At 38.9% G+C, this 13,323-nt stretch overlaps 1 protein-coding gene across 1 annotated transcript in view; it reads left to right on the forward strand.

Moving 5' to 3' along the window:
• LOC111869059 (protein sneaky) overlaps nucleotides 1-13,323 on the forward strand; it is a 166,376-nt gene that overhangs the window by 150,474 nt on the left and 2,579 nt on the right. The window contains exons 12-14 of the mRNA XM_033753273.1: nucleotides 2,146-2,262; nucleotides 4,235-4,377; nucleotides 8,511-8,624. Coding sequence (XP_033609164.1) covers nucleotides 2,146-2,262; nucleotides 4,235-4,377; nucleotides 8,511-8,624 — 374 coding nt within the window. The remainder of the gene's footprint in view (nucleotides 1-2,145; nucleotides 2,263-4,234; nucleotides 4,378-8,510; nucleotides 8,625-13,323) is intronic.

The following is a 13,323-nucleotide window of genomic DNA, read 5'->3' on the forward strand; positions in this document are numbered from 1 at the left end:
TACAATTATTATCACGTCCAGTATCACCAAAAAACTCTTCGGAGCTGGACTGTTATAACCTGGTTTCGGACGCAATAGAGGGCACTTTCGCCCAGGGTTCGATTTCACATGTTCTGTGCTCGTTGCCGCGGTTATTCCTAGGCAACGATCTGTTGGTATTCGATGGGCAACAGAACATCCTGTAGAAATGTTTGGTTTCATCCGTTGTTGCACAACGGAACCTCTTATCCTCTCATCTCCGGGGAAGCCCGTTTGTTGTTTCGGCAATTCCTATGCAACGGCCCACTGTTATTGCGTTTCCATGGAAGTATACTTTCCGGTTTCATCCGTTGTTACGCAACGGAACCTCTTATCCTATGCAACTGTTCTAGCGTTACTATGGAAACGACTGCTAGATTCGGAACATGTGACATGTTTTTACCTGTTTTTACCTGTCACAGGTGTGACATCTGTATAAGAGGTACATAAAAAAACGCGCGTATTCGAATGCAACGTTGTGTCAAAATTTCAAAGCAATCGGTGAAGAACTTTCGCAGATTTTCGATCAGGGACAAACGAACATTTACATTTTTATTTATATAGATTTGTCATGTGTCCTGCGATTCAGAATTTTTCAACATGAAGAACATTCTAAAACTATTTGTTACTACAAATATTTAATTTGTTCTTGTTGCCTAGATGTCCTTCGAGTGCGCATAGGACTCGCATTTCATGTACTCTATCTATCTATGAGAAAATAATATTTGAAGAAATATGGTAGCCCAAAAGTTACATTAAAATACTCAGGCCAGTTAACGGATGCGGTGATCCACACATGCCTTTTGTTTGGGCAACACATTTTGTTCTCCTATATGTGACATACAGTGTGCTCTTCCCAGACAGTTGGGCAAATGGTTCAGAGGAATGGCTTGACGCTCCTGTGGTCCGATGGTTCCACACTCATTCAGACTGAATCGACAGTCCCACCGCTCAACACATTACATGTAGGGTGTCCAAGCATAGCGACGACTGAATCAGCAGAAACAAGAAAATCCAAATTGAAATATCGAGCAAATCAATTAAGGATAAAACTTCTCCTCAGCCTAAACGCCCTCCTCCAAAATGCCTTACTCGCCTGATGGAGACCAAGGTTTCAGGTTTCCTCATTTTCCCAAGAACTCCAATATGTGACAACAAAATGCTGAGTTAGGTTTATGTCCCTGGTATTTTAATTCTTTACTTTTATGTGTCATAAGATTTATTTTCATGAGGTGAACCCCCTTGATTATGGTCATGTGAGACCAAAACATGTGGAGATTTTTAGCAACAAGTAATCAACATAAGCTATAAACAAGACTTCATTGGTAACTTGTATCTTTGGTTCAAGTAAGCAAAATTAATCCTATTAAAATTAACGGAGAAATGTTTACACTAAGGCCAGTTTTCTTCCTTGAATTTCATGGCGTTTCTCAATTCTTGGAACCCCCTCACTGCACTCTTCAACTGTTAGTACTACTCTCGTGGGGAAGAGGGAGGGGGGAAGCCCATTTATCAAACCCAAATTGGACGTACTAATACACCGGTAGTGACCCACCAGGAACCATAACAAAGCCGATGAGTTTGATAAAAGTTGTCACGAATACGTGCATAAGAACATTGCATCTGCTGCAAGTTGAGGATAGAAACAATACATTCAGGTATCAATCACTACAGATGTGTGAAAACAGGCCTCCTCATTGTCCATGCTTTTGCCAGAGCATATTTGTACACTCTGCATACTTCGTTACAGGCCTTTCTGAACCGATGAACTAGCAACAAGAGTAATGCCTTATGGAATGTAACACCATATAGCCTAGCAGAAGTCCACTGATGTTTTGAAGTATGTACTACTTCAAAGAAATGCTAAGCAAACAATGGGCAAGAAGGGAGAAGCGTGCTGCTTCAATTGTGAAGCTGGATGCAATACAAGTTTTGAAAACACCAGTGTACTCCTACCGGACTGCATGTCATTACTTCTCAAAAGACAGTGCCCTTCATAGTCCTCGCTCTGAGAAACTCAAATCCTGCATTATTTTTGACCACTTACTTGCATAATTACTTCCTTCCTTACTTATTTGATTGGCCTTTACTATAAACAGGCCCAGAGTAACATACATCAATTTTCAGGGTCTCATGACTTGATACTGAAAGTGAAGGGGACAGGAATGATTGCGAACATGGTAAGGTCTCTTCTGGGCAGCTTCAACATCAGGCAAAGGGTCAAGAACTTCTACAGTAATGAAGGTATATTTTCTCATACAATTTGCAGTAATTTAATTCATTCATAATTCTCATATTAGATTATTGCTGTTTGGATGAATCCTGAGGCCCACTCTAGCAGTATTTCATCAAAATGTAATCATTCATTACAGTAGGACATTGTCCACTAACAAGCAATTCATATTTTCCAACTGAATATATTATTTAACATCAATGAATAATTACTTCTAGACAATTTGCAAGGAATAGGCAAAGGTTTTGAAGATAATGTATAAACAAGATTTATAACCTGTTTGATTATTAAACATACCACATCAACTATAGAAGTTATACAGTGTTCCAGGAGGAAAGGTCATAACAGCGGTCATTCTAAGCAAAAAGAAATGTATATGCACATGCCCTATTCTGAAAAGTTTCCAAGACAGAGCTATTTCACTGTACAGTTCCAGAATTGTTGATAAGAGCTATTACGTACTGTTGCTAATATCAGTATTTATTGTTAAAGTGACAAAGTTGGTGCAGTTTACCTAGTATATTACATTTTTTAAAATTCCACCATCAACATTAATGCACTTTGCAACTCATGTGAGAACATGTCACGTTGCTCACCTGTACAGTATTAGAGTAAATTTTACCGACCACATAACATATTTTTATTATTATTACACTACATGTTTCGACCTCAAGAGATCATCCTCAGGTGTAGGAACACAGCTGTATAATTACACGCAATCACATTCGTCTTCTCACTTATTCGATCCTGTATCTTATTCAGGCTCACGCTCAATAATATATCAAGCTCTTCTCACAGAACACAAGTTAAAATGTTATTCTAAATGTCAAAAGTTAAAATTTTTGAATCGAATTTCAATTCAGATCACTAGTTATGCTTTCACTTTCACTTGTTATTCAGTCACTTCCTACTTACACTCATCACTGTGTCAAGTTCACTTTAACTAGTTTAATTATATTATTGGTTAAAAGTTCATGAATTAAAGCTCAATTTTATGATATCGATTGCACTTTTCACTTTTTGGAGGTCTCGCTGTTCTTCCGCGTCCTCTGATGTTGCTGGATCTGTTACAGTCCTTGTCGTGATGGCCAATAATATAATTAAACTAGTTAAAGTGAACTTGACACAGTGATGAGTGTAAGTAGGAAGTGACTGAATAACAAGTGAAAGTGAAAGCATAACTAGTGATCTGAATTGAAATTCGATTAAAAAATTTTAAATTTTAACTTTTGACATTTAGAATAATATTTTAACTGGTATTTTGTGAGAGGAGCTTGATATATTATTGAGCATGAGCCTGAATAAGATACAGAATCGAATAAGTGAGAAGACAAATGTGATTGCGTGTAATTATACAGCTGTGTTCGTAACCTGAGGATGACCTCTTGAGGTCCAAACATGTAGTGTAATAATAATAAAAATATGTTGTGTGGTCGGTAAAATTGACTCTAATACTGATTAAATACACAACAGGATGCAAGAAACAATTAAGGTTACACCTGTACAGTGTACAGTGAAATGGCTCTATCTCAGAAACCATTCAGAATGGGATACACGTGCATAAACATTTTTCTGCTAAGAATGACCACTACTATGACCTCCCAGAATATTGATCTATCCTCCTGGAGGACCCTGTATAGTGTTCACTAACATGATAACATGATCACCATTTATCGTGACATTCTCAGGAAGACTGTGGAAAACAGCAAACTAGCAGAATTGCCGGCAACCTGTTTAACATTCAAACTGGGAACATCTTAATAACGCAAAGAATACTGCCACTGCACAAACCTGATCAATGTGATGCTTATAAATTGTGAATCCAAGAAATTGTTTCCATTACATGATTCTCAGTTTTTCCTAGAATTAGTAGAAACATCTTTAATGTGAGTGACATTATAGGCTTAACTAACTTAATTAAGAGTCATTTAACAACATATTTCATGTTTATCAACATTATAACTAGGTTTATTTTCTCTACAGCTTGCCTTCCTCAACCTACAATGATGCCCAATTATTATTTGTACAAGATATATGGCACATACTTCTGCATGTTCTTGATACTTTTGTCAGAGACATATACCAAGAGACTTCAACGAGCCATCTGTGCTTATTTCTATCCAAAAGTAAGTTGAAGTACATAACAAAACAAATTGTATAAATTAATGTTTGTGTGGTTTGTATGTATCAGACAACGAAACGCATGAAGATAGAATTGTAAAGGAGAAAAGAATGAGCACCAGAACCAGAAATTAGTTTAGTAACATATTCAGTTTAGATAGACTTGAAAGGATTCTGACGATGGTGTATACTGTACTTCTTTTGGCTTATTTTGGACTTCACCCATCGTCCTTTATGGAGGTGACAAAAAAGAACACGACTTTTCGGAGACTGGATCTGGCTCAGCATGTATATGAAGAAGGTCACAGGGTAAGCTGGGATGAAGCTAGGATCTTGGAGGTTGAAAGCAACAGCAGATACAGGAAATACAAAGAATCAGCTCATATGGCATGTTCATCCAATCCGATCAGCCAACCCAGTTTGGATTTTTCTCCCATATGGATCCCCCTCATCAAAGAGGTTAACAAATATATATGTAATTTTATGAATATTAGTGGTTCCACTACTACTGCAAGTTTTCTTCCGGGGATTAGTCTGATTCCCGGAAGTCGCCATGGTGCACGATTCTTTATCCATGCAGATTAGGCATACATTATCCAGTTTTTACTTTCGTTTTTAACTGAATTCATGGAATATAACCCATACTTCTGTTTCTTTACATTGTTGACAAGTGCATGTTTGGCACAAATTTTTTATCATGTTTTTACTGCGATTTTATTCTTTCCTCCCACTGATGAAACCGGTTATCGGTTGTTTCTACAGATCGGGGTTTGTCCAGTGATTGAGACTAGCTCTTTCTAAGGGGCCCAACTGAGTAGGTTTATCCTTTCCTATCCACCTGAAGACGAAGACAGATCCAGTCTCCGAAACGTCCTGGGTTTTTTTTTTGTCTTTTATATAAGGGACGATGGGTGAAGTCCAAAACAAATACAGAGTGATTCAGAAAGATGGACACAATTTCAATTGACTATATTTCCTGAACTGTATGTTGCATTTGAATTCTGTAAAGTACATTTGAAAGAGGATGTTACAAAGTTTCTAGTACTACCGCTAGTGCCCTCCATCACTGCGTCCCGGGCCGATCGCGTGTATCGGAGGAGAACGTGGATTGCATTCGAGTGAACTTCGAGCGCAGTCCAATGAAGTCAACCCGTAGTGCTAGTAGAGAACTTGGACTATCGCAAACAACTGTGTGGCGTGTACCACCTCTTCCCACAAATTTGAATGACCTAAGAAACTGTATCACAGCTGCGGTGAACTCAGTGACGCAAGATATTTGTCGAGTGTAGGATGAATTCAGCTACCGTCTAGATGTTATCCGTGCAGCCGGAGGAGGGGGGTGCACATTGAACATCTATAAACTTCCATGTATGTATAATCAAGTGTAATTTACAGAATTCAAATGCAACATATAATTCAGGAAATATAGCCAATTGAAATTGTGTCCATCTTTCTGAATCACCTTGTATATTCAGTTTACTATTAAACTTGGCCATGCCTACAGCTTGGGCAACTAGTCACGAGTTTCCCAAATTTGTCAGCCTGGGTTCAACTGCAGGTCAGGTCATGTGGGATTTGTGGCAAACGAGGTAGTATTGAGGCAGGTTTAATGCAAGTACTTCAGTTTCTCTTGCCAATTACCATTCCACTGTCTGTTCCATACTCATCACCTGAGGCCCACTAGTGACATCAAAAATTAATAAACCAACTGGCAAATTTTTGTGGTACTGATTGTTCACTCGCTAACAGAATTACGAATTCTGTTTACAGAAACATTCGTCTTACAGATAGTTTGTCTAATCACACAGCCTTTCACTTGAACCAAGTTACTATAAATTCGCCTACTTTAATTTATTGTGGAATTATAAAAGTCTGAAGCATCTGTTTGGTCTTTTACTCATACAATGCAAAAGGAATCCTTGTGTTGAGGTTACATCCATTAACCTATCTCCATAATCAGGACACAAACCATTGGGGAGATTTCCTTAAAATCTGGTATGAGAAGCTTCCATTCCCATCTACTGCTTCATAACAAAGTCTAATTTGCGTAATGCCATGAAAGAACTTTTCCGTGTATCCCATAAATCCTACATCAGATTTCACTGAAATTTGATATCTACATGATTTTCAAAGGCCATTTACTCCCCTTTAAAAGACAGTCTTTCCCTATAAAAAAATTGAATTATGTTAAGGGAAACATCAGCACACAAAAATGTCAAAAAGACTGAACTATGAGGGGGCAGTCAAATGAAAACGGGTCAGAAGCCAAAACACATTAAATGACATTTCTTACCTCAAAAGTAATCTCCAAAACTCTTAAAACATTTATCCAACTGGGAAATAAAACGGTCAATCCCATCCTTGAAAATGCTTGTGGGCTGTATACGGAACCACATCTTTACCCAACCACACACGTCTTCGTCCGATGCAAACCGATGTCCATGAATGTCTCTCTTTATGTCTCTCCAAAATTGTCAAAAACACATGGAGAGAGATCTGGGCTGTAGGGAGGATGTTTAAACACTTCCCACCAATATCTCTGTAGCATATTCCTCACAGATTTGGCAGTGTCGGGGCACGCATTATCATGAAGAAGGACAATGCCGTTCGATAGCATTCCAGGGCGTTTTCACTTTATGGCACATCTCAGTTTCTGCAAAGTGTCTTCATACCGCTGTGCACTGATTGTGACCCCATGTTCGAGAAATTCGAAAGCAGAGGGCCCTTGCAGTAGAAGAAGAACATCATCATCACTTTACCGGAACTTGTGTGTACGGCTTTCTCTTTCTTCGGTGGAGGAGAATTCACGTGTTTCCACTGTCGGCTATGCCATTTTCTCTCGGGTCCAAAATGGTGGCACCAAGTTTCGTCCCCAGTGGCAATACAGGACAGAAAAGCATACTCTTCATCATGGTATCGTTGCAAGTGGCCCAGTGATGCAGCCATTCTCTGAGTCTTCTGTTCCACCGTGAGTTGACGTGGAACCCACTGCGCGCAGATTTTGCGGTACAGCAGGTGTTTTGTCACAATGGTGTGTATGGAAGCGTGACTTATTCCCATCATAAGACTAATTCCTTCCACAGTGATCTGTCGGTTTGCCTGGATATGACCATCCAACGCAGCAATAACATCAGGAGTGATGACACGATGAGCCTGTCCTGAGGGAACATCATCTTGCCGTGACACACGTCCCTCTTGGAATCTCTTTGTCATGCTAGCGCACGCGAGCGTGACATGCTGTGTTCGCCGTAAACAACAGACATGCGACGATGAATGTCTTGTCCCCTTACTCCTTCAGCAGTCAAAAAGCGCACTACACTTCGCTGTTCTTCTTTACCCGTCTCCATTACTGGTGTTGGACGACCACACGTAACGCTAAACTTAACTCCAGCACAATAAACAAACGACTAGTGTGAAAGCGCACGTTATCACTGTGCTTTCCCAAGTCCCCACCACATGTTCATACCGTATGGAAATTCCAGTGTCACCAACTTGGGTGCCGTGTGAGTTAAGCGTGGTGATCAGTTTTCATTTGACTGCCCCTTATATAATCCAATTTTGCTACCACTGCATACAAGAAACATAACTACATAACAACAGTATGGGATACCATAAAAGTACAATTTGCCATTGCATGGATGATTCCACCGGAAATTGGTAAAGGTTAAAGCTATCCCTGCAACAGGCTGTGGAGGCCCATAGAGTTGACATCGAGAGTCCCACATTTTCTAGACAATCAGCTCACAGATTGCGGTGAGGTTGTCAGCCTTAAGCGTCAGCTGCCCTTTATCACCAAGAAGATTCTTGGTACTCATTTCAGTTAGAGGCTAAGTCAATCCCAGGGCCATAGGGTGGCTGACAGATTAGGTCAATTGAAAAATCCAATGACCTCATCGGGAATCAAAGCCATAACGTTCCGGCTTGTAGCACAGTCTCTCAACCTACTATCACATGCCCCTTCCACCAGAAATAAGAGAACATATGGCAAGTCTATTCCTAATGTCGGACATACATCAGAGTCAATATTTTGACGGCTGTCCTGTACATGTACTGGGAAACACTGGCATGAGAATCCCTGCAATAGAAAGTTTTACACCAAAAACAGCAATGTGTACTAACTAATGTCCTCCTTCCACAGAGGGAGAAGAAGAGGGTGTTATTTCTCTATAATGAAACACTGAGAAGGCGCAAAGGTCTCTTTAAATTCATGAAATCCAAAGTAAGAAGAACAGCAAGAGAACAAATTCTTGAGGTGTGTATATTCCATTTTCATTCATTTACTGCCTGACATACTAAATGGTTAAATAATATGCGTACTGGCATTTTCCATAACCAAAAATAGTGAACAGATTTAACTGAAATCCCATGCTGAATCTCCACAGCAAGAGTTCTGCAGCACATTCAATTTCAGTTCATGTCAATCAACTGTGCCTCTGCTTCACATGAAACTCTATATCAGTTTTATACAGAAGCAGATCTTCACACAAGGAAAAAACAGCACAGTACACAACACCTTGATATTATTAAGGGCTACAACTTTTATTTTACATGTTATTTGAATATGTACATTTGAATGAAATACAGTGAGGACACATGATAGAATGTCAGATATCAAAAACAATTCCAAAAGCCTCACAGTCATTACATGGAAGCCAGAATAAACCTATAAGCAAATTCTTAAAAAGACAACCAATGAAGAAATTATTTATCCTTCAACGCGTTCTTCGACATACTGTCTTCTGGGATGCGATGCCATGTACTCTTGTGGTAAACATGTACACTATCAACCAAATGATCTCAGAAAACCGTGACCTACATAGTCACTGCCATGAGCTTCTGCCATGAGAACACAACACAAGATGAAGACGAAAACAAACAAGTTATAATTGAACAATTCTATATCATTCCACAATTTACAGTCATTAATTCCTGAAAAATATTTTGGGAATAGATATTTCTCTATTTCTTCATTTCAGTTTCTATACTGAATACTAGCAGAAGTACCTGGAACATGGTTCCTTTCACTGTCAATATCAATACAACATTCAAGTATTGTGTTCACTGAAGTATGGCATAATCTCATTTAAGTAAAGTTAAATCTATCCCTGTAACAGGCCATGAAGGCCCATAGGGTTGTGAGACGTTGAGGCTCCCAAATTTTTTAGATAATCAGCTCACAGATGGCAGTGAGGCTGTCAGCCTTATGTGCCAGCCGCCCTTTATCTCCAGAAAGATTCCTGGTACTCATTTCTGTTAGAAGCTGAGTCAACCTCAGGGCCATAGTGCAGCTGGAAGGATTAGGTCAATTGAAAATCCAATAACCTTATTGATATTCAAACCTATGACCTTCCAGCTTAGTGTGTCAACCAACTATGCTATCACATGCATCCATAATCTCATTTAAGCATATGCAATTTATAAATCTGTTCTTGTGCTAAAGAAGGTAACGAGTGAACGAATCTCACTGACAGGGAAATGGTTCTTTCATCTACAATACAATGATCTGAAGTAAAACAAGAAGACACAGGGAATGAGGGTTCAAATTACATCCAAAACCTGTACTGTAGCACTTGCACATCACTTGAACATCACTTGAACAGCTGTGGCTGGCACACATATTGGCAGGAGCACGCAGGGAATTTCATAACATCTTTGGGAGGTCTCTATTAGGTCCATGGTGGATAACATAAAGTTATATTTTTATATACAGTACATCACATTTACATAACACGGTGTCTTGGGTCTCCCTAAGAGACTGAATATGCATATGGGCTATGTCACTACCAGAAGACTGGATGTGCCAAAACTCTTTACACCAAATCCTATATATTATTGCAGTTTCCCTTTTCTGATATAATTAAACTGTATTAAGTCTGCAAACAATAACAAACAACATTTTGAGCTGAATTTTCAACTTGCATTACACTAGTCATGGGCTCATTATAGCCATTAAATATATATTACATAACAAATCAATACATACTGTAAATGTACAGTGTGGTTTCCCTTCAACCTCTTAATGGTTTCTACAACAATTTTTTCAACATACAAATTTCAAGGTCTTTATAAGTGATATGTTCAAATTGTGGACTTCTGGGTCTTGACAACATATAGTCTTGTATGCAGATACAGATATTTCAGGAGAACATGCCGCCTCCAACTTCAGGATGAAGTGTGTAGGGAAAGCAATCAATTTACTTTTACATGAAGGTGCAAGAACAGGGCAGCATATCCTCTGGAATGATGTTCATACCAGGTTTCATGAAAACCTATCCACTGGTTCAAACTGCAGACACACACAGAACATGGTTATCTCAAACTGTAAGGATGACACACTAAAGGCAATTTAGTACTGCAAGAGTGCAGTATCCTGCAGGTCCCAGCAATTTTACAGTACTCCATAAATAATGTCTGATACAATTTTGATGTAAGACTCGGTCAGATTTTAGTTGCTTCTATGGAACTGAAGTTACTTACTTACTCATGGAGCTGAGCCCTTCAGGAGGAGCCGCAAATTCTGCAGCTACTCAAGAAAATCCAAGCATTTTATGGAACCCAAAGGTTCATTACCATATTTACAAGAGCCCTCCACTGGTCCCTATCCTGAGCCAGATCAATCCAATCCATCTCATCTTATCTCTCTAAGATCCATTTTAGTATTGTCCACCCACCTACGCCTTCGTCTTCCCAGTGGTCTCTTTCCTTCTGGCTTTCCCACCAATATCCTATACGCATTCCTCATCTCCCACATTTGTGCTACATGCCCTGACCACCTCATCCTCCTTGACTTGATCATTCTAGTTATACTTGGAGAAGAGTACAAGTTATAAAGCTCTTCATTATGCAGTTTTCTCCAACCTCCTGTCACTTCATCTCTCTTCGGTCCAAATATTCTCAACACCCTGTTCTCAAACACTCTCAATACATGTTCCTCCATTAAAGTCAGAGATCAAGTTTCACACCCATACAGAACCACAGGCAAAATTATAGTTTTGTATATTCTAATTTTTATGTTTTTGGACAGCAGACGAAAAGACAAAAGGTTCTGGACTGAATGGTAGCAAGCATTACCAGAGTTCAATCTCCTCTTAATTTCCTCCTGAATCAGGTTTTGATCTGTTATCAGTGTTCCCAAATATCTGAACTGTGCCACATTTTCAAAACATCTGTTTCCTATCTTTATGTCATGATTTTGCCCTGTATTTTAGTGATGAGACAGTAACATACACGTAGTTTTCTGTGTTTACATCAAGACCAACCTCTTTACTTGCGTCAATTAAAGCTTGTGTGTTTTCCTTTATGATATCTACATAGTTGTCATTAAGTTCGTGGAATGTAGTTTTATCTCATCATATTATAAAGTATTCACATACACTTGCACAGATCCACATAGGCCCTCAAAATAGTTTCCGTTGGACGCTAGCAAGTCTGCCAATGTTGATATAGCTGTCAAAAACATTGCTGAAACATATTGGCAGTAAATTCACGTACAACGCTTTGCGGCCATTCCACGAATTTATTGACTGTGGTAGTATATTATCACCCAGTAGATTCGCATCATCGGCATAGGCCAACAGCTGATGTGTCCTATTTAATTTCAGTCCCACCTGGCTTCCCTGGACCTTCCTAATGGCATATTCTAAAGCAAAGTTGAAGAGGAGTGGCGATAAAGCATCTTGTTTTAGACCATTCTGGATAGGAAATTTATCCGGCAAATGTTTACCTACACGGACTTTACTATACGTTTCGTTTAAACATATTTTAATCAACCTAACTAGTTTCATTGGTATTCCAGACTCTATCAGAATACATTGAACAATGTATTGTACAATACTTCCCTCCTAACTGAATCATAGGCTTTCTTGAAATCTATGAATAGCTGATGTACTCTCTCATCGTACTCCCATTTTTCTCCAATATCCGACAAATGCAAAAGATTTGATCTGTAGTTGATCTGTTACGTCGAAACAAACACTGATGATCCCCAATAATTTTATCTATGTATGGACTTAACCTTGAGAGAAGAATATTGGATAAAATTTTATATGAAGTTGATAGCAGTGATTCATTCATTCATACATAATCTGTCAAGACGACAGGTCCACAGTCTCTTGCAAAACAGTTCTGATAGCAGTGATATCCCCCGATAATTACTACAGTCACTTTTATCACCCTTCTTGTGAACTGGTACAATAATGGACTCCTTCCACTGATCAAGCAATTTTTCCTTATGCCAAATAGAAGTAATTAGATTGTGGATCTTAGAACGTAATATTTCGCCTCCTGCTTGAATAAGTTCTGCTGGAATCTGATCACTACCTGGTGATTTACACAGTTTCAATTTTGCATTAGAACTTTCAAACTAAAAAGGGCTAGGATCAGGTATTAATGGCTCAGCTCTGTGGATTTCTGTCTTGCTAACATCACTGACCCTATGTACATTAACTAACTGAGAGAAGTAGTTCCTCCATCTATTCAAAATGTGGGAATCTGCAAGCAGATCACCATTCTCATCCTTCACTAGGTTACTGCTAGGCTGGTAACCCCTCTTAAAGTCATTTATTCCTCTAAACAGGTCTCTAATGTTCTTTGCAAGCTCATAAATTTTGTCTTTCAGATATTCCCTCTTTTTGTTCCTGAAATGCCTACTGGTTTCACATCTGATATTGTTCAGATTATCACCATTTAACACGCTTGAATTCTGTAATCATTGCAATTTGGCCTGCTTTCTTTGATCTAATAATTCTGAGCATCCTTCATTGAACCATGGCTTATGCTTCTTCGGTTCATAATAACCTAGACTCTCTTTGGCAGACATTTTCATATTCTCTCTAATAGTTTCCCAAGCTTTATGAACATCCACCTGTTTCCAAGTTTTCAAAAGCTATGAACCTATTTGAGATTTCAACACAATACTGCTCTTTACCCTCTACATTTCATTTCTTGAGATT

Source organism: Cryptotermes secundus, unplaced genomic scaffold (genome assembly GCF_002891405.2).
Source record: "Cryptotermes secundus unplaced genomic scaffold, Csec_1.0 scaffold378, whole genome shotgun sequence".
In the NCBI taxonomy this organism is placed as follows: domain Eukaryota; kingdom Metazoa; phylum Arthropoda; class Insecta; order Blattodea; family Kalotermitidae; genus Cryptotermes; species Cryptotermes secundus.